The sequence below is a fragment of the Callithrix jacchus genome, chromosome 13, assembly GCF_049354715.1.
Source record: "Callithrix jacchus isolate 240 chromosome 13, calJac240_pri, whole genome shotgun sequence".
Taxonomy (NCBI): Eukaryota; Metazoa; Chordata; class Mammalia; order Primates; family Cebidae; genus Callithrix; species Callithrix jacchus.
This window is the reverse complement of record NC_133514.1, coordinates 17,062,900-17,084,898: the sequence shown is the minus strand read 5'-3', so window position 1 is coordinate 17,084,898 and position 21,999 is coordinate 17,062,900. Positions and strand designations below refer to the sequence as shown.

Genomic DNA, 21,999 nt, shown 5'->3' with positions numbered 1-21,999 from the left:
AGTGAAAAGTCAGTGCAGCAGTTAGAAGGTACAGGTTTTTAGATTGGGAAAACTCTACACATGAAAATTTACTTTGACCCTAACTTTCTGAAAAGCACTGAGTCAATGTATATCAATAAGCTCAAGTTGATTAACCCTTTTTGACCAAATAATAGCACTTCAAGACATTTATCCTGAAGAAATAATTAAAAAGTCAATTAAATATACACAACCACACATTACATAGGTACTCAACACATGCTTATGTACAAATTATGATATTTTCTAAGGAAGTAATTAAAATGATGTCTTAATATTCAATGTCATGAGAATGCTTGTGTTATAGTGCCACAAAAAAAGTAAGTTTCTTAAGCCCTTTGTATAATAAGGTTAGCTTTCTTTCCTTCTTTCCTGCATAAAAAGATGAAAATAAATTGTAAAAATATTAACAGAAGTTATTTCTTGACATTAGGTCATTGGACAACCAACTCTTTTCCCACAATAAACTTTATTGTGATCAGGAAACTACAATATTATGGTCAGAAAAACATTGTTACTTTATAAGGCAGGACTCACAATACACCTCAAACCTACTTCATGTGTTGTATGTATACTTTGGTTAAGGCTAGCACTGCCAAGATAATTTAGATTTATTGTACATTTCTTATACATGCACATTGCTTTACAATTTTACATACATTTGCATAAGTGTGTGTGTGCAAACTCATGAATTTTCTAAGAATCTTGAGGTAGCTGATATTATCAGCATCCCCTTCTGACACATAAGGAGACTGAACGTTAGAGATATTTGCACTATCCTGGTTTGTAGGACTTTGCCTGGTGCTTGTTTTTCAGATTCTGTGTTCACTGTGGCAGTTTCTCAAAATATGTACAGAATACTGATATATGTTCTAAATATGTGGATTGATTTCCATAAGGATACTGAACAGCAATCATGATGGTCCAGTTTGTTGAGTATGTAGATATGCCTGCAAGCACCTCAGTCTCAGTTCACACATTCCCACTGCTATAGGAGCACCAAGGGCAAACACTGTCCAGATGTGAGGCCTTAACAAGCTATAACCACAGCCACAAATATCTCTCAACGAGGAACATCCTCACGATGTTGACACTGCAATTTTTTGACAATTTCCCAACACTCTTAAGGAACATTCCCCAACCTCACACGAAAAGTGGGGGTTTTCATTTTCTTGTTCAACTTCTAAAGATAAATTGGGGAAGATAAGACGACGCTGGGGAAACCACAACTTCATGCTGCGTGAGCTTTCTCAGCTACCTGCAGTGGCCACCATGTCTTGGGTCCTGCTGTCTATACTCTGGCTCATTGTCCAAACTCAAGGTAAGTACCATCACATCAGCATTTTATATAGAAGTCAAATTATGTGATGAATGCTTAAATGCCTTTGAAAAAAATGGCGTATGTTTTTGAGATCAAAGATCACTGCTATTGGCATTTTGATATATTTTCTACGTCTCTCTCTCTCTGCAAAAGCAAACTATATATACATATGTGTATGTGTGTGTGTGTATATATATAATTTTGAGTGAAGGTATTTTAACCCACTATATGAAACATGCATTCTAAAATTTGTCATATTTTCTCAAATTATGTTTTAATAAATAATAAATTTTATGTTTGCACAATATCTTCTAAAATAGGTGAACCAAAAGCTACATATTGTTTCATTCATTATGTCTTTTCTCTAGTAAATAAAGTTTTATTAACATCTTCATGAATCAAGGCTGTTTAAAAGATCTACACTTTGAGATATTTTCTTGAGAAAAATTCCTAAAAGCAGAATGACAGGGTAAAAATGACTAGTTCTGGAAAAATAACCCTTTTTGTCTTTGAGATTGATTATTCTTAGATGAACCAGTTTGCCCATCACTATATACACTCTTATTATGCCACAAATAATTTTCAAGTCACTGGTTATTTTACTAGTAGTCACATGGTAAGCATGTTAAAAGTCAAGCTGTAAACCTGCACATTTCCATGTATGAATACATTTGTGCTGAATCCTATATTGAAAAAGGTAAAGTATATAACTGAGGAGTTATCCAAGCTCCCCACATAATTATCACTTGCCTAAATGTTGCTTTGCAAAAGCTGCGTACAAAGGGCTGGCTCTAGCCTTTATATTCTCTTTCATTTCTCACATTGTCCAACATCAATAATATACCCAAAGGAAAGATAAAATAGAGTAATTATTAAACCAATGATTATGCCATATATACACGCAGCTCACTGAAGTCTTTTCAAATCCAATTATTAAATCCATATAAACATATAGACAGGCTTATAGTCAACACTGTGATTTGCATAATAATTTAGCAAGGATGTCTCTGGAATTGTATTTCTTATTTAATAATCCTGCTAGATCTATTATTTTCTTTTCTAAAACATGCCATCCCAATGACAACATGGAACTAACTTCCTGGCCAATAATCAAATCCATGTATCTAAGAGAACTTTCTAATCATCTCTAAAATCATCTTGAATAAAGTTTGAATCCTTTGATATTTTCTACCACATGAGGAGACAATCATTTATCCAAAGACACAACTTGGTCAAAGACTTTGCCAGGATGAATGACAGGAAAGAGTTTAAAATAGAATGAGGGCTAAATCCTATATAATTGTATTATTAAACAAAAATCAGATATAATGCATCATAATTGCATGATTAAACAAAAGGAAACATTAACTGACCAACTGAACAGCTGTGCCTGTGCTGTCTGTTGAGAATTCTGCCTAAAGACACACAACATAAATGAAATAGAATTGTTTAACTGAAAATAAAAAAATTCTACACATCTGTTTTCTCTCATTCCTCACAGAGACCTCAAAATACTCACTGCTGAATTTCTAGAAAGAGAAACTTGTTTGTATTACTATTGTTCTCTCAAAATTCTGCTGAAAATGTCGCTAAAATGCTTCTGAATTTGATGATAGTTTACGAAGCCCATAGTGCCCAAGTAGCCCTGAATTTTTAAATGTTTCTCCCTATTGCTTTGGAAATCATTACTTTAGATAACCCAATAGTTAACAATAAAAGCTATTATTTTAGAAGATATTTGTTAGATTGCAGTTAGCTAGATAATTTTATATCTAGTAATGTTCTTATGCTTATCCATACACAATCTTATCAGGTTAATAATCTTATCTGGTTAATTATTCTTCTTTGAAGCCCACAACTTTCTGGAACTTCCATAAAATCTTAACATTATTGATCATTGTGCACGAAACCATCATATTCAAACAAACTTGTACTCATTGAACTACTAAACAAAATGAACTTTAGCATTATATTTGTTTGGCTTTATGTGTATAAACGCTGCCAGAAGTTTCCGGGGGAAATGGGAAGGACTGACAGAGGTTTCAGCTGGTGTTCCACCATATTCACCAATCTACTGCTCCTTGTCCCTGTATGATCAGCCTTACCTTCTGCTCCTGTAAGTGACCTATCTATGCTGGCTTAACACCTCCATTTGTTCCCTAGATCTTATCCCTTCTCATACAAGGACACTGACCTAGTATTTCTCCTCCTTCTACTTTATCTCTTCCAGATTCTCTATGGAATCATTCCCATCAGCATACAAAAATTCTCCCAACTTAAAATGAACGTCCTTTTTCTTCTTCTTCTGCCAGTTAACACACTAAATTTTCTCTCCTCTGCTGGGCCTGTCCCGCAGACCCTGGCCGACAGATGAAATGAGTACTCAGACACAGGTATGCAGTGTTAAGAACCGCTAGGTGACTGCATGGCCTTAGTGGCCAGAGAGCAGCTGTTATGTTTTGCCTGGACAATGGCTTCTGGTTGTCTTGTTGTTCGCAGAACTCATCATACCCTGCCCTTCAGAGAAGTATTGACCAGCCTGTAAAGCTGTCTTAGGCAGCACTAAGCAGCCCCATGGGGGCATATGGAAGTTGTTTGCTATGGCCTCAATGAATCCTTTCATAAATGGGCTAGCAGCTCGGCTTTCTCTAAATGCTTTTCTCTTATGTGTGTCTAACTGTGGAAAGGGATGGATTCATGTGCCCAATTGCTTTGTTGGCTTTGCATCACTGGGCGGACCAAGAGCTCCCCTTTTAATGCCCCTTGCCTAAGATGTGGTCTCATAACTGTAGTGTATCCCTTGTCTCTATGGCACCTTAACCCCATAACGGTGGTGCTGAGGTAGGCGGCGGCGGTGTGTAATAAGGTAGATGATGGTGCTTTCTCCCTTCCCTTTATGGGCTCTTCTGTGTAGGGCACGGCCAAGGCAGCCCTAACTAGGCTCATAACGTTAAAGATGTTACTGGGACCTGTTGCCCTTGTGCATAATGCTGTTTAAGATTTCTTTCCACTTGCTCCCAGAGCTCTAGGTCTAACATGCCTTATTCCGGGAACCACCTGTTATGGAAAACAAGAGTTTGCATTAAGTCCCTTAATTGGACCTCCAAGATCAATGCCCTGATAGCTTTAAGCAGCTGTTTTAACATTTTTATATAGTGTTGCTGTTAAGCTGATAACTGTCATCCCATGATGAGACCCTACCTTGAAAATGCCCCCGAACTTGGAAATCCCCAGCGGGCGCCAATTAACTGCACAGTCACTTCAGTTTTCAAGGGTTCCGTCGTGATTCGTTGCAGCGTTCCTCAAATGGGGCACCATCTGCAGGGTCTGTCCCAGAGGCCCTGGCTGATGGACAAAATGAGTATTCAGACACAGGTATGCAGTGTAAGAACAGCTAGGTGACCGCCTGGCTCTGGCGGCCAGAGAGCAGCCCCGAGGAGCTAGAGCCGCTTGCTTTTATTCAGTGCAGGCACAATACCGAAAACCTGGAGCAAGCACAACCTGTAGGTAATTAACATTTATTGCTCCCCTTTCAGGGAACGTCAGGCACGCGAATAGTCAGTTCCCGGTCAACATAATTAAATGAGCCTGTTTAAGATAAATTCCCCCACACTCCCTTATACCTACTCCTTGCCCTCTGCCTCAGGGTTCTAGAACAAGCTGCCTTTAGCTAGTCTTCCACAGGCTCTGCAGAACCTTGTGGCCCTTCAGAAGGTGCTGTCTATATACTTTCTCTCTAGCCTCATCTCATTCTCTTCTACCCTGCTTCTACAGGGTTTTCATCTCAACACTCCACCAAAAACTGCTCTTACAGCTTCAAGGATGTGAAATACAGCGGTCATTTTGGGGCATCATGTTCTCATTTATTTTCTGTCTTTCTTCCTCTCCTTTCTCTCTCTTTGCTTTTCCATGGCATGAAACACACCATTTCATCTGGAGAAGTCCTACCTCATATTGCCTCCTTCATTCGTTCCTCCTCTTCTCCTCAATTTCCTAATGTTGGAATACCCCAGGGATCAGTGCCTGATACTCTTCTTTTGTAGCAGCGTTCATTCATTTGGTGATTTATCTAATCTTTAGTTTGAAGTACCATCCACAAGAGGACAACTCCCAACTTTTTGCTTCCACATTAAAATATACTTTATTTTCAACAAATCCACTTAGATGCTGTGATGTGGTGGGCAGTTCTGTGCAAACCTGCCCCACAGCTGAAGGAAGATGAGAGGTCAAAGAGAAAGGCTAAAAAATCCAGTTTCTTAGAGAAACAGTTTTAATAGGGACTTACAAAAAGCAGCCATGTCTGTGTCCTGGGTGGTGGTGGACAAGACCCCTATTCCATCACTCTCCAGCTCCAGGGCATTAATACTGCAGGGGAGGGCTGGTTCAGAAGAGATGTACCGGACAGTTGAGGTGTGATGACATCACAGTTCTTTGACCTAAGGGCAAGATTTATGGTAAGTATCTGCTCTTAAACAAGGAACAATAGATACACTGGAAATCTTAGCTCCCAGAACAGGGATTAATCAGAAGCCAACTTGGCAGATTAGCATCCAAGATGGAGTTGCTTTGTCCTCTACAGATGCCTAGAAGACATCTCAAAACAACACAGGGGAACCCAGAACCTTTTCCACATATCTGTTTTTCCTTCACCTTTCCCCATGTCTGTCAGTGGCAATTCTGTTTGCTCAAGGCAAATATATGGAGTCATTCTTGATTCCTCTCTTTCCTTCATGTTCTATATTCAATCCTTCACCAATTCTATTGATTTCACCTTTAAAATATATCCAATATCTGACCACATCTCACTCCTTCCACTGATACCACTTTCATCTAAGTCCCCACCATCTCTCTCCTAGATTATTGCAGTATCCTCTTAAATGATCTCTCTGATTCTACTCCTGCCTCTCTGCATGACATTCTTGACAAATTAGACAGGGCAATCTGATTAAACAAAAGTCAGATGATGTTACTTCTCTGCTCCAAACTCTCCAGTGGCCCCCATTTCACACAGAGTAAAAGCCAACTTTTCTAAGAGTCTATCAGGTCTTACACAATCTGCGTGTGAAAATGTCAGCATTCAGAAATAAGACTAACCTTGTATGAATGATTGAATAATTAAAAGAGAAGAGAAGAAGCATGCTGCCCTCTTCCTAAGAGGGTGCTAAATGATTTTATATATTATATCTTATTCAAGTTTTACACTAACCTATACTTTAGATAACAAACTAACACTAAAGTGACTTCTATGAGGTCATTTGGCTAAAAGCATAAGACCACATCTTTTGGCTCCAAGAACATTTCTTTTCTACTATTTGTAAACAATGAAAATCTGTCTATATAATGTAATTTCAAGTACATCAAGAAGAACATTGTGTCTATAAACAATCTTCCTACTTCCTCTCTGAGGCTTTAAAACTCTTCAAAGAGAGGACAACAAAATCTTTATTTCTTTGAAATCAAAAGTCTTGAGGGAACATGCTGAGAGAAAAAGCATCACAGCCTATTGTCAAACTGAGGAATAAAATAACTGCTAGTAGATTCATCTTGCCTAAAAATAAAGCCTTGTATACAAATGAAAAACTTTGTTTTTGGAGTGTATGGTCAGGGGTTGTGCTTCAGAGGGAAAAGGGTATAAAAAAGGAAAAAAGAAAAAGTCTTGAAGGGCATTGAGAGAAAAATTCACAATTTTTAAGAGGACCCTAAAGCAAGAAGAAAATGGGTTTCTACAGGCAGAATTCTAGGCTCCACAACCTCTGTTCTTAATCCATAACCATCCTTTCTGGATTTAGTGGTCCAGAGTTTGCATACACTGAGAGATCTTCTGAAGAACTGTTTTATAATCTTCATGTCTTTTCAGAATGAGAGGAGAGAGAAAAAAAATCATTGTCATGGAAGCTGAAGTAGGAGAATCAACTGGTTGTTGGTAATGTTTGCTGTCTAATCAGGAGCGCAGTCTTTAGTGCCCTTTTAGCAACCCGAGAAACAAAAACAAAATACAACACAACTAAAACTGAAACCTTTAAATCTTTTATGTGAATATTATTTCTCTTCCTCTAGCAATAGCCATAAAGCAGACACCTGAATTAATTCTCCATGAAATAGTTTCTCCTAAAAAACTACACATTTTACATAAAAGAGAGATCGAGAACAACCATACAGAGAAGCATGGCAAAGAGGTAAGCAAGGCGAATGACTGTGGGAGATGATACAATCATCCGAAGTGACAATGAAAAGCCTTTTCACTAACAGAAGTGATGTGACAGTTGACATCTAACCATTTCACCTTGAAGCCCATATATACAACTCCCCTTTATTCAGGAGATCGCACACAATTTCTCAGAATGCCTCTATGGCTAAGCAGCAGAGAGTCAACAGCCTCATTTGATAAGAAAAGATAAAGCTGCTTAGACATGTCTCCAAATCTGAGGGTGAGGAGAGCAGCCCAGGAAGGTCAGCCATCTTTAATGGAGATGTTGTTCCTCACCAGCCTCACCAAGCTCATGGCGTCCCCTCACACCACCCCTTTTCTCCAGTGAATTGTCTTTTCCCTCAGCCATTTTGTCAATAGTGAAGAATTAAACTTTGTATCAGTAGTTAACACAATATTTTTATTAATAAAGATATTAATTATTTGACTATGACATTGTTGCAAATATTTCCTCATTTTGTAATTGTTACCTAATTCTTAGTGGGTTTTGAGGTTTTTTTTTTTTTAGTGTATTTGGTTTGTTTTTAAAGCAAGAAAAATATACACCTTGTTTTGATTCCCTGGGTGATCCCGGGACCATGTACTAAACATTAGGGTAAATGATATATCCCTGTCTCATGTATTAAAGTTAGTTTACTCTACAGGTGTTATTACTACATTATTTTACTTTTTGGAAGTCGTCTTACTGCATAACTTATGTTTTGTCTTATGTATTTTAAAAACACAAGAGAACTGCTTTTATCCTATATGCATTTGTAATTGTTCTTCTAATACATACTACATATATCATCATAATTATTTTAGTTATTCTCAGAAATATAAATTGTTTGATGTAATTAAATATTTGCAGGAAAGATATGAGCCTGAAGTTCAATATCAGATGATCTTAAATGGGAAAGAAGTCATTCTCTCCCTACAAAAATCCAAGTAAGTTTTACCTCCTGAAAGTATCACCGGGGGATCATATTATGAAATTGGGGAGGGATTCTTTTGAGGATCCATTTAGTGTGGTTTGACATAGAAGACATGGGATGTTTTGAGCTTTGGATGATATTAGTTTGGGCCAAGGTTACCTAGGAAGGCTGATTTCCTAAGAAATATGTACAAAGTGTAAAACCAAAGGAAGGGCATATGTAAACGACTTTCTTCCTTGACCTTCTGGGAACTTACTGAACATCTTTCTCTACTCAGATAAACTCAAGACTTTGATACAGCTTTCCATTCCTTTATAAGAACATATGTCCAAGGCCGATTCAAGATGCATGGCCTAGAGATAGGTTCCAGGGGATGGGGCTCCTCCTAGTTCGACAGCAGTTAGTAAACTTCTCCTTGAATGCAATGGTCCTTTATGCATATTTGTGACCCAACACTCTCCAGAGGTTCTATGGAGATTGTGTCCTTGGTACAAGAAATCTCAAAATGACTAATTTGAAGATAGGGAATCTGCAGATGAGAAGGAGATGAGGGGACTTCTGACCTCAGATTTCATAGGAAAACTCCCTGATTTGCTTCAGCAGGAAAGCTCTGATGTTGGAAGAGCATCAGTAGGTCAGAATCTTAGCTGTTTTAGAAACTATTACTTTTTTTTTTTTTTTTTTTTTTTTTAGACAGAGTCTTTCACTGTCTCCTAGGCTGGAGAGCAGTGGCACAATCTCAGCTCTCTGCAACCTTTGCCTCCGGAGTTCAAGCAATTCTCCTGCCTCAGCCACCCAAGTAACTGTGATTACAGGCACCTGCCACAACACCCAGCTAATATTATTGTATTTTTAGTAGAGACGGGTTTTACCATGTTGGCCAGGCTGGTCTCGAACTTTTAGACATTACCACTCTTTTAGTGCTGAAGTTCATGTCAGGAAGTTCCACCTTTCTGCATGAAGCATGTTTCATCCAGCTCTCTGCTCTCTACAGGCATCTCCTGGGGCCAGAATACACTGAAACATTTTACTCACCCAGAGGAGAGGAAATCACCACGAAGCCTGAGAACATGGTAGGGTCCGAACACTTTGTGGGACTCTGTTGAGTTTTAGATGTTATTAGTTTGCGCTAATGTTACCTAAGAAGGTTGATTTCCTAGGAAATTATATACAAAGTGTAAGATAAAAAGAGTGGTACATAAAAATGACTTTCTTCCTTGACCTTCTGATAACTTAAACATCTTTTTCTACTCAGACAAACTCAAAGCTTTGCTGTATCTTTTCATTACTTTTATAAGAACATATGTCCAAGGCTGATTCAAGATGCACAGCCTTGAGGTAAATTCCAGGGGATGGGGCTCATCCTACTTCCACAGCAGTTAATAGCTTCTCCCTGAATGCTATGGTCCTTTATGCATATTTGTGCCCCAGCATCCTTCAGAGGTTCTGTGGAAGTTGTGTCCTTGGTGCAAGAGATCCCAAAAGAACTCAACTACTTTATAAAATTCAGAGGTCCAAGAACAACTTCAAAAAATAATCAAAGGACTTGAAAGCAAGGTGCTCTTCTGTCACCAATGAGACAACATTAAGGAAAATCACATTCGCCTCTTAAAACATAGGCGCAGCAGAAGAGGCTTCCAAGTGTCACATTTGTAAAAGCAACCGAAAGTCCGCTTGTCCCTAGACCATCTTATCCATAGGTTAGAAGAATTCTTCTTTATAGGTCCTTGAAACTTCGCATCACTATTATTTTCTGGGGTATATGCATTTATCCTGAGGTTAGCAATGGAATATCAATTATATAATTAATATTTTTATATCTGATTAAACCATTGGATTATAGATGGTTTATAGATGTAGATAATTCCAGGGCCAAATGTCAGACATTAAGAGTCATGGAATAGAGGATCAGGAAGCAAATACAACAAATCTCAATCAAGAGGTGTTCATGTTCCTGATCAGTTTCTCAGGGCCACCCTCCAAGTTACCCTAGACATGTATTTCTCTACAAAAAAGAAAAAAGACTTCTGCCACAAAGTGGCCCTTAGTTCCCCATGCTCATCAAAACTCATTTCATGAACATCTGGCACTTTGCTAACACTGTCTTCAGCAGACAGTGCCTGATAAATTAATTCATGCCCAATTGTTAATAGCTGACGATGATACGTTAATGAGGAATCTCAAGTCTTTTATGAGAAAATGTTTATGTTGACAAGATCTCTTCCAAAAAGGGAGAAAAGACCACAGCTGGAATTTCAGACCCCGAGGCAGGTCAATTTATTTTGCACCGGAGTTTTTTCATTATCTTTTTTAGATCACGCCACAAAAGTGGCCCCCTAACTTTGCTGATGTGGGCCAACAGTCCTGTCTGAATCTCTAGTGTTGTAGGCAAATAATTTTGGGTCTTTGAGGCTGATAAAGGGATTCTACTAATAGAACATAGAACAGTGATTAAATCAGTCTGAGGAGCTCAGTGGTGACAGTATCAAATCTTGAGGATTCCCCAGTCTAGAAAAACAGATGTCTCGTTTTACTTATTTGTAATGCAATGAGCCTTTGGGACTCAACACAGGGAAGCCAAATCCTTGAGCACTGGCTCCCAAACCTGAGGGCCCACTGGGATCTACACATCCCAAGAGGACTAGCTGCTTCTCAGAAAACTCATCCACTTCTGCTGTGAGCCCACCTAGGTTTAACATCCCTGGACTCTTTCTTAGTGTAAATTAATGTCAGAAAAACAGCTCAGCCACCAAGTATAGAGAGTTTCCAGTGAAGCAATTCCACAAACCTCTGAGGTTCTTGCTTTTTGTATTTCTGGGAATTGGTCTGGTCACAGTCAGTACTTGAAGAACGTTTTTACATATTCAAGATGGTAGCTTTCCTCACAACTGCACCACATGTATTCTCATAGTTACACACACACATACACACATACACACATACACACACACACACATTTCTAAAGCATAATTTCTTTTTTCCACTCCAGGAACACTGTTACTATAAAGGAAGCATCCTAAATGAAAAGAATTCTGTTGCCAGCATTAGTACCTGCGATGGGTTGAGGTATGAACTATCAGAATTACTCAAGATCAAGCAGCTTTTTGTTACACAGAATTAAGCGCTACTGGATATTTTCTTCTTACTATTTTGGTAAATTATTCACTGCTGGAATGCTGAATATGTGTGGTTCAAGTGAAGAACAAAGTATCACCCTGACAATCAATTCATAATCTGCCACTCTAGGAGAAGTCAGGCCTAGCAATGTAAAACAAGAATGCTACACTCTGGACCTTGATGATATCTGGATCTGCTTCCATGTTTATCCCCTCTACTCTCTGAAACAGTTATTTCCTGTTTTCTGAGATTCTACCCTGAAATTGTCACAGTTGAACTTAATTTTAGAAGCGTGTGTGTTTCTGTTTACACAGATGATTCTTGCCAATGAAAGTTTGGAAAGTAAAAAAAGCACAAATTAGAAAATAACAACTACCACAAAAGTTGACCTCTGATGGATCACTGTCAGTAACATCGTGTCATGTGTGCACGCTTACATACATACAGATAAATGTTTCTTTCACAGGGTTGAAATAAAAAATAAAACACGCTGTTCTTCCAACATGGCTCATAACACATGACAAGTTTTCACGTCATTAAATACCTTCAGGGACATAATTTTGAACAGTTATGCTGGCAGTGTAATATTTTATTACATGGAATCACCTTCTATTTATGAACAAATTATCATACTATTATAATCATAGAAAGAGGGACTCCTTAAGCTACTTCTAATCCCAGCATGTTACTCTGGCTGACCTGATCACTCATACTCCCCTCTGGGGTTCTTCCTATCTAAATATTTTCTTACTCTATTTTCTATTACCATCCTAGGATCTGCCAATAAATATTTGTTAAGGCAATCAATAAACTAAGGAAATAAATCTACTAAGCTTATGGTGTAAATTCCAAATTCTTTGGGGTTGCTTCATCTTTATAATTCTTGTTCAGACTTCTCCTGGTAAATAACTTAGGCTTCATTATATATTGACAAATACTGATTATGACTTAGATTAACAAAAGTTAGCTGAGAGGTCTATGAATGACAAGGCTGTGTGTGAAACTGTGATGGAGGTGCAGACATTAATCCATTCTTGGCAGCAAATATGACTCTGTGTGTCAGGAATCCTGAAATAGAAATCTTTGTGTCTCCCAGAGGATACTTCACACATCACCATCAAACATACCTGATAAAGCCTCTGAAAAGCACAGACCAGAAAGAACATGCCATCTTTACATCTAACCAGGAAGAACGAGACCCAGCTAACCACACATGTGCCAGTGTGAGGAGCACTGGCAGGGAACAAGGCCCAGTTCGAACGTCTAGATCCCTTAAAAGCCCAGAGGTAAATATCATTCCCTAACCTCATCACAGACTTCAACTGTCTCAGCAAAGATAGGCAATATAATACTATTCCTAGAAATGAGTAGTATGTGTTGAGCCTATAATTTATTTACTTATTTTCTATTTATCTTCTCTCTTAGGGAAAAAAAAGTCTCCTTTTAAGGTTTGGAATCTTTTAGAATGAAGATAATAATTAACAATGTTCTTTTATTCTTTGTAAAGCAAGAAGACTTTCTTCGGGCAAAGAAATACGTTGATCTGTATTTGGTGCTGGATAATGCCTTTGTGAGTATGAAATATGCGGGCCTCTCAGCCAGTTAAGTCAACTTTTAAGTTTACTTATCAAGCAAAAGCAAGCAATAAACTATTTTAGCTAATAATGGGGCGTTTTTCCACCTGGGTGTCTTGGCTGTTTACTTGCCTTACCAGCAATAGTTATTATCTCCTCACCCCTTTAATATCCATTTTCCACAAAAATATTTAGATATTGGCAATATACTTAATACCAGATAGCTACAGGAAATCAACCACAAAATGAAAATTAAAAAGAATGTATCATTAAAATATTATAACATTTTCTATCTTAATATAAAATTAAATATCAATTTAAATAAATAGTATGTAAATATAAAATCAACACAAAACTCTATATAACTTACAAATTATATCAATTCTAAGCATTTTCAAGGGAAAATGCTAGAATCTACATTTCTATCTAGCAAATACTGCTTTGTAATCAAATTTTAGTCACATGATTCGGTTTAAAAACCTTAAAATTGTTAATCTGATTTATTCAACTTAAAAATGAAGAACATTAAAATTTCACATGTATGTCTAACTTTTATCAAAAAACTCTTAACATTTGAAATAGAATTCACCAGAACACACAGTCTTACATAATTTAATTATGGAATGAATAGATGTTAATGATATCGAAATGCATAATTTTCTTAAAATGTGAAATCCTCTATGCCATCAGCTTCTCAGTCTAATTTGTTGTTTCACTATCGTTTGTGTTTTGTATTTTACAGTATAAGAGCTATAAGGAGAATCTAACTCTCATAAGAAGCTTTGTGTTCGATGTGATGAACCTACTCAATGTGGTAAGACCTTATCATGTAATCCTCATGTTTCTACATAGAAGCCTGGAGCTTCCCTATGATTTCACCAACAAGAAGTTACAAAGGTCACAAATGCCTTGAGTTCAACAGTTCAGGGAAATTGTAGCAGAACAAGGATCCTCATCAAGGTGAAATCACATATGTTGCAACAAAGTCAACTTTAAAAATTTTTACTTTCAAAATGAAAATTCATTACTTGTGATTCACCACTTTATGTATCACTTGTGGTCAGCAAAAGCTCTCAAACACAAGAGGAATCCTGAATGTTTTTATGAGGATAAATGCTCTTTCCACAGATTTATAACACCATAGATGTTCACGTGGCCTTGGTAGGTATGGAAATCTGGTCTGATGGGGATAAGATAAATGTGGTGCCTAGCACAGGCACCACATTTAACAACTTCCTGATATGGCACCGTTCCAACCTGGGGAAGAAGAAGATCCACGACCATGCTCAGCTCCTCAGGTGAGCACATGCTGGCCAGGTAAATGTAGGAAGAATGGATAGCTATACCCAAGCTTCCTTAGCAGGAATTTCCTCTCTGTAATGTTTCCCTGATCAATTGTTAGAGTGCTTGACATTCTACCAGTAGCAATTCACCTGTAAGATTATTGGATCAATAATCAGATGATGGAATGAGACCTTGGATATAAGATAACCATCTGTGATCATTATAACACTATGGAATAGAAGTTTTTGGGGGGGCTCAGTGAATATAAAAGGGCGAGGTCAGTGAGGTGATTCATTAACATAATTAACAGAAGCTAATGGTTACAAAGGCTCAGGTTGTGACAGTAGTATCTGTAACTTTCATACAGTGGGATTGGCTTCAGCAATCGACGTGTGGGAATGGCAGCCTCAAATTCCCTGTGTTCCCCATCTTCGGTTGCTGTTATTGAGGTTTGTAAACTCATAGTAGGACTCCCTGTGATTCTATATCCTCTATGAAGGCCACCATAACACCTTATATAGAATTGGCAAAATGAACATTTCCTTAACGAATGAAAGTAGAAAGGATACTACTGGTAGGTCATTGCACTGAAGATCCCTCGGATTATGAAACAACATCAATTTACATCAGCCTTGCTAGAAGGTGCCTTGTCATTCTTCAATTCATGTTAGAAAATCAGAGTAGGAATATTGGAACAGAAAGGGAATCCAGGTACCCTCTGTGGCCTGGACTAACGGTAGTCATCCCCAGTATCTATGGTCAGAGAGGCCAGACAAGGAAGAAGGGTGCTTACAGGTGTCATGTGGCCAAGCATTCCGATGTCATAGGTATCGCACCAATAAGTTTCGGAGACCTCTGATATGGTGCCTATGAGTACTTCCTATGAAGAATGTAATTAATTTCACCATGATTTACTGAGAACTTAGTATCCATTAGTGCAACAAATATTTATTGAATAAAATGTATTGTATTCATAGGACCCAACCACTTCAAATGCTCTTTCAACATTTTGCAGTACATAATGACAGGAAAGGAGCTAACGATTGACTAGTTTTCACCACTCAAGCCATTTTTGAAGTACTGCACATTGGGAACAACTGGATAAAAAAAGAAATATATGTGTCTACTTTCTTTTCAGGCTAAAAGAAAGAATAATGTGGCCCTTGTAGGAGTGATGTCACATGAGCTGGGCCATGTCCTCGGTATGCTTGATGTTCCATTCACCACCAAGTGTCCCTCTGGCAGTTGTGTGATGAATCAGTATCTGAGGTGAGAGCTTGTCACCCTAGAAGAAAGTTGTTTTCCAAATCTTAAAGAATTCAGATGCAGTCTACAGATATTGAATGGGCATATTTTCCCCAAAGGTTGTGCATCCCATTAATTTAAACTTTAGTCTCATGATGCACAAATTTTAACAACTAACTTGGCATATTTGGAAATCTTAAAGAATGATTTCCAAATATGCCAAGATAGAGCTTGCAAGTATGGTGACCTTACAACTTAAAATGAAACCGTAGTTTCTAAAAATATTAATCTCATGAAGATGATGACAGGATCTTCTTATATTCCCATCATCAATTAGCCAGTCAATCCATTTTTGCCTATTTATGAATTGCCTGTGAATGCCTGGCACTTTGCAAATACTTGGGATAGAAAAATAGATAAAACATACCTTGTTCTTGAAATGCTTACAAAGAAGAAGAGAAATATTTCCATATAGCCCAGAAACCTGCCACTAATTCCCTTCAATGGTTCCTTATTATTGTCTCTTGCCCCTCATTTCTCAATGCAAAAAGAGTAGATAATAACAAATGGTGATGGCCATCATTGCTGTCCTTTAGAACAATACTAAATGGCCACATGGAAATTGAAATCCTTCCAGCTCTATGACTTGAGCTCTATGAAAAAAATTCCAAATATCATGGTTGCTAAATTTGGAATTTCCATTGAGCTCGGTAATACAGTTAGATAAGTCAGAGTCTCAGGTTCCTTTATCACACAGAAGGCACCACACTGTGTATCATATTATTTGAGTTTTCTTCTGATTACAGTTCAAAATTCCCAAAGGATTTCAGTACATCTTGCCGCTCGCATTTTGAAAGATACCTTTTATCTCACAAACCAAAGTGTCTGCTGCAAGCGCCTATTCCTACAAATATAATGACATTACCGGTGTGTGGGAACCACTTGCTGGAAGTGGGAGAAGACTGTGACTGTGGCTCTCCTAAGGTATTATTTATTACAGTTACTAGGGCAGAAGAATTGTGAAGTTTTTTTGTTTTTCAATGTTCTTTTGGAAATTCTTTCTAAAGACAAACTTGGCATCAGAGTAAAAAGTAGATTTGCACTTTTGGGTTTTTTTTTCACTTTTTAAATTATCATACTTTAAGTTTTGCCATGTGTAAACCTATATAACAAACCTGCACATGTGCAGAACGTGCAGGCTTGTTGTGTAGGTATACACGTGCCATAGTGGTTTGCTGCATCCATCCCCCCATCATCTACATTAGGTATTTCTCCTAATGCTATCCCTCCCCTAACCCCTCACACCCTGCTATTCCCCCCATAGCTCACCCACGCCCTCGTGTGTGATGCTCCACTCCCCGTGTCCCTATGTTCTCATTGTTCAACACCCACTTATGAGTGAGAACACGTGGTGTTTGGTTTTCTGTTCTTGTGTCAGTTTGCTGAGACTGATGGTTTTCAGCTTCATCCATGTCCCTGCAAAGGACATAAACTCATTCTTTTTTATGGCTACATAGTATTCCATGGTGAATATGTGCCACATTTTCTTTATCCAGTCTATCATTGATGGGTGTTAATTTAGTAATCTTCTGAAAGGCATTTCAAAAACCAGGACGTGATTTTAACATAATTATATAAAGTTGAATGTAAAGAAGTAAATTGTTAACTATAAAATGTCACTTACAATCTTTCCAAAACGTAATGTCACAGTTGATCATTTGTTGAGGAGTAACAATTAGAGATCCAGAAGTAAGTTCTACTTAGAGAGAGAGTTGGTCTTTTCACATCAAGCCAGTGTGTAAACCAGATGGTAACCAAAACAGAGAAGAAAGAAGAAAAGTAAAAATCATCATAAAAATCTATAGAAAATGGACTATTAATGTAGAACATCCAGAATAAGCACTATGATTCTGCTAATTTATAGAAATCAGACTCCTTCAAGGCATTTGTGTGCTCTAAAGAATGCTGATCACTAGCAATCCTAAAAGATACTGGCTTCTAAACGATATTTCTGTTGTCCTAACAAGTTTCTTTTAAGACAAATCATAGGATTCCTATTTGAAGAGTTTTGGACATATCAGATAATCTGAAAATTACTTTCATATACTCCATATCTTCCACTAACTCACAAAAATACAAGATAAATACTGTTATTGTCCACATTTAGAGGCAAACTGAGGCTCAGAAAAGTTACTAGTTTCAAAGATACACAGCTCATCATTGGGGAAGTGGGATGCAGCCAAGGAGGATCCATTATTTACGATGCTCTGTGACAACGAATGTGGCATCAAAACTCTATATGCTGCAGTTTATTTATTGAGAAATTTTAGGTGGTTAGATTACATCTGAAGACTACACAGCATAACTTAATCATTTATGATGAATATTGTAAATGTTCTGTTTATTATAAAGAGGCATGGAATTTTACAAAAGAGTTGACATTTCATAATAAATTAGAGTTACGTTTGTCTAATTCTTATTTGCTTATATCCATCTATGGTTTCTTGGGTGGAAGACAACTAAAGATATTCATAACCCTAGGTATTTCTGGTTTCAGCAAGCAAATGGTATGTATTTATAGAGAGGAAAGGGGGAAAGGATGAAGGAAGAGGCTAAGAGAGAACCATTATATACACAAAATGGAAGATCTAAAATTCTTGAAGCATATCAGTCAACTCCTGTATTATTGTCATACCTCGTTGATATTTTTTTCTAATGTAATTGAATAAAACTAGAGAGTTCAGGCTTAGGAACAACTAAATTTCTAAATAACTGTTTTATTATCCAAAAAGTAGTATATATGCTTTATATAGTAACTTTTATTGAATAATCTAATTTCTCACAGATATGATTGCCAGTTTGCTATTCCTAGGCACATAATTAGAGGTTTTTTTAGATTAAAAAAAAAATAAGCATTCCGTCTAGATACTTCTCCTAGGCATCGGACTATTTTAAAGATTGCAACTTGACAATCCATTTTAATGTCAAGTCTCTTCATTTTTTTTTAAAATTACTGTTGTTGCAAATTTGCCCACAAATACAGTAGAGACTTGATGGAAATGCATTAAACTTCTATTTAACTTTGAAGGGCACTGATATTTTCACAATATTAAGTGTTGCCTTAAAAGACAAGTTGCCTTTGAAGCTTATGAGGAAAGTTATATACAAAGTTCTTCATGCAGTTCCTGCTCTTTTGAAAGTTTTCCTAAATTATTTTCTTAACTTTGTTTCTCCTTTGAGTATGTTCAATTTTTCTTTTTATTTGGGACTTACACATTATACAGCTAGACAAAATTTATTTTTGAAGAATTCTTGAACAATTCTATTTCTCACCTTTTAAAGGATAGTCTTCATTGTTGATAATAATTTTTTCTATTTTTCAATATCCTTGGTTATCTTCACTGGAATTTGTCTATCAGAGTAATTTAGTTGAAAAATAAAATTTCATTGCCATCTTGTACCAGAATTCTATCACCTAATCTATGGGAAGAAAATGCTGAGCCACCTTTTTCCATCGTGTTTGTGCTTTGAAGGAATGCAGCAATCTCTGCTGCGAAGCCCTGACCTGTAAACTGAAGTCTGAACCTGACTGTGAAGGAGACACTTCAAACCACACCATGTAAGACCTTTTGTTTTCTTTGTTCCAACATGTTTTCTCACCTTTATTTCAGATTTGAGATATGCCACTGAGTTCTGTAATACAGTAAAACACCATGTATCTTATATTTTTTAAATGACTCAATTTTGGAGATTAGAACTAGCAACCATCATGAACATAACCAAGGATGTGCAGACAAACACTCATGAGAAAGCAGCTACCTTGACATCTGTGAGATCAGGGCTGCTGGAATCCATGCCAAAACCTGTTTAAATTCCTATAAGTGATAAATTTAATACAAACTGAAATGAAAATAGAAAAGTGTATTTTAAAACAGCCTCAGTTGATGAGTTCATTTTACTCTTGGTTAAAAGCTGATAGTTTTCATTGGCAATGCTGTCAGAAATTCAATAGCATTTGAGAACATTCTATAAGATTTGACAATTTTATTTCCTTTGAAGTATCTCAGTGAGTCATAATCCAGGCATTAGCTCTGCGTCTTATACATCTCCGATGTGAGTTGCGCTAGGGAACCCAATGGCTTGGAATATGGTACTTGTTTCAGTGAAAAATAATCTCTAAATATAAAAATGGCAACAACAACAAAAGTCAAAAATAGGGGAAAGACTGAATACATTTTTAACTCCTTTTTCCTGAATCTTTTCTGAAATTGAAACTGTAGAGAGAGAACAAAGAAAATAATTTACTCCAGCGCCATCAGCTATCACTTCATTGGGAACAGGTTGGCAAGGTCATAGATAAGGACCAAGCCTTGTTTATTTACCAAGCACCATTTAATACAGCCCGCTGGGAATCATGGAATCAATCCACTCTCCAGGGAATTCTGGAAATTGTTCCCAGGCCAGAAACAGCAATTCAAATAAAAAAAAAAAATCATCCAGCTATTCAGAGGCTTGGAACCAGAGGTGAACATGCCCCTTACTGTGCAGGATAAGCAATTTAAACCATAGAAAGAAAATTGAAGGTGGACTCAGGAAAGTAAAATTCTAGTCTTTTCTGCCAAAAACTAGCTCGGGAACTTCAAATCCAGGTAAATTAGTTTTTTTTTAACTTATAAGATACAGTTAATGATATTGTCTCTTAAATAATATTAATTGCTATTCACATAATTTAAATTCTATACATTATCATTATTATTACATAATATTTTATAACTTATAATAACCTTCGCTTCCAAACTTGACTTTTCCTTCAATCAGAGAGTGAATCAAAAAGTCAACTTCACTGAGATGCTACCTTGCCAGGACAAGGACCAAGATCTCTAACTGTGCAGGAATCTTGTGAATTTTCACCTTTGTATTTACACATATTGGTCTTTCACTTGTCATTCTACTTTCTATATTGTTATCGGTTCAGGAAACAGGTAAATAGATGTACTTATAGACCTTGGCTGTTTGTTTAGGCCTAACCTTCCATGTTTTTAAAGATCATGAAGTTGGGACTTAGTTCTGCTCTTTGGAGAGCAAAAGAAAGTAGCCTTTGATCAAAGCACCTTAAAACACCTGCTGAATTATTCAGTTAATCCAGAATTTTTAAATTACAAGTATTGTGCTTTAACGCTTCTTTCATTTTACTAGTGTGGCCTATAAAAATAAAATACCATTTGATGGGTGAAGGCTTTGGCAATAGAAAGAACAGAATTCAGGTTTTATCTTATTCCTCTGTGTTCATGTTGCCTTTTGCTGAAAACTGTAGTATATTTCTATCTCATGTTAAGAACGATTAAATGTAAACATTTTTAATTTTATCATGTATAATCTTATCTACACTTCCTTCATCATCGTATATGAAGTTTATTTTGAGAAGTCTACATTTCTTACCATTTAATTGAGCCAGCAAAGAAGGCTTAATGATTTAATGAACCTCAATGTCAATAAAAACACTTTTGAGGATTTTCTGTGTGGTCATTTCAAAACTGAATATTTTCAAGCTTCTTTGAAGGTTTGCGTTAGGTGTTGAAGTCTCACATCACTAGAAAATTGTCACTTTGGTAATTTGGAAATATTGCCACAGATAGCCAAGCAATGCTATATGGATCTGATAAAAGGAGGTCGCATCATCTTTTAATGCCTAAAATGGAATGATGTGCGGCCAGTCACACAGGAAAACTAGGCTTCTTCCTGAGGTCTCCTTCTCTAAGTAATTTTTAACGATTGATAAAAGTCACCTAAATTTCCATAGATGCCGATCCTGGGACACTAGAAACTTAGACCTATTTTATTTTATTGAGACACAGTTTCACTCTTGTTACCCAGGCTGGAGTGCAATGGCATGACCTCGGCTTACCGCAACCTCCGCCTCCTGGGTTCAGGCAATTCTCCTGCCTCAGCCTCCCGAGTAGCTGGGATTACAGGCACGCGCCATCCTGCCCAGCTAATTTTTTGTATTTTTAGTAGAGACGGGGTTTCGCCATGTTGACCAGGATGGTCTTGATCTCTTGACCTCGTGATCCACCCACCTCGGCCTCCCAAAGTGCCGGGATTACAGGCTTGAGCCACCGCGCCCGGCCCACTTAGACCTATTTCTAAAGATTGGGCTTTGAAACCAACGGCCTCCTGGGATGCCCTGTCTCCCCCTTCATGACCTCGCCGAACTTAAAATACCATTAGATCCTGCAATGTCATTGAGTATGTACCCAAAGGAATATAATCCATTCTATTATAAAGACAGGTATGTGTATGTTCATTGCAGCATTATTC

General features: G+C 37.3%; 1 protein-coding gene and 1 long non-coding RNA gene across 4 annotated transcripts in view; one reads left to right on the top strand and one right to left on the bottom strand.

Moving 5' to 3' along the window:
• Positions 1–21,999, bottom strand: part of LOC103787459 (uncharacterized) — a 426,173-nt gene that overhangs the window by 273,684 nt on the left and 130,490 nt on the right. Inside the window, exons 3-5 of one of the 2 annotated variants that reach the window (XR_013525505.1) lie at positions 17,366–17,458; positions 5,625–5,775; positions 4,541–4,684 (exon numbers count right to left, since the gene is read on the bottom strand). This is a non-coding gene — a long non-coding RNA (uncharacterized LOC103787459). The remainder of the gene's footprint in view (positions 1–4,540; positions 4,685–5,624; positions 5,776–17,365; positions 17,459–21,999) is intronic. The other variant, XR_013525503.1, reaches the window with a different exon arrangement.
• ADAMDEC1 (ADAM like decysin 1) lies at positions 1,235–21,192 on the top strand. 2 transcript variants are annotated; one of them, XM_054243738.2, is made up of 15 exons: positions 1,235–1,339; positions 7,197–7,262; positions 7,397–7,515; positions 8,398–8,474; positions 9,456–9,534; positions 11,451–11,527; positions 12,675–12,864; positions 13,086–13,148; positions 13,895–13,966; positions 14,281–14,450; positions 14,804–14,885; positions 15,575–15,705; positions 16,488–16,665; positions 19,215–19,300; positions 20,500–21,192. In XM_054243738.2, exons 4-15 carry the CDS (start codon positions 8,428–8,430, stop codon positions 20,504–20,506), a joined length of 1,182 nt encoding a protein of 393 aa, XP_054099713.1. In that variant the 5' UTR covers positions 1,235–1,339; positions 7,197–7,262; positions 7,397–7,515; positions 8,398–8,427; the 3' UTR covers positions 20,507–21,192. The 2 variants fall into 2 exon arrangements, with proteins under 2 accessions (XP_054099713.1, XP_003734623.3); XM_003734575.6 differs by lacking the exon at positions 7,197–7,262.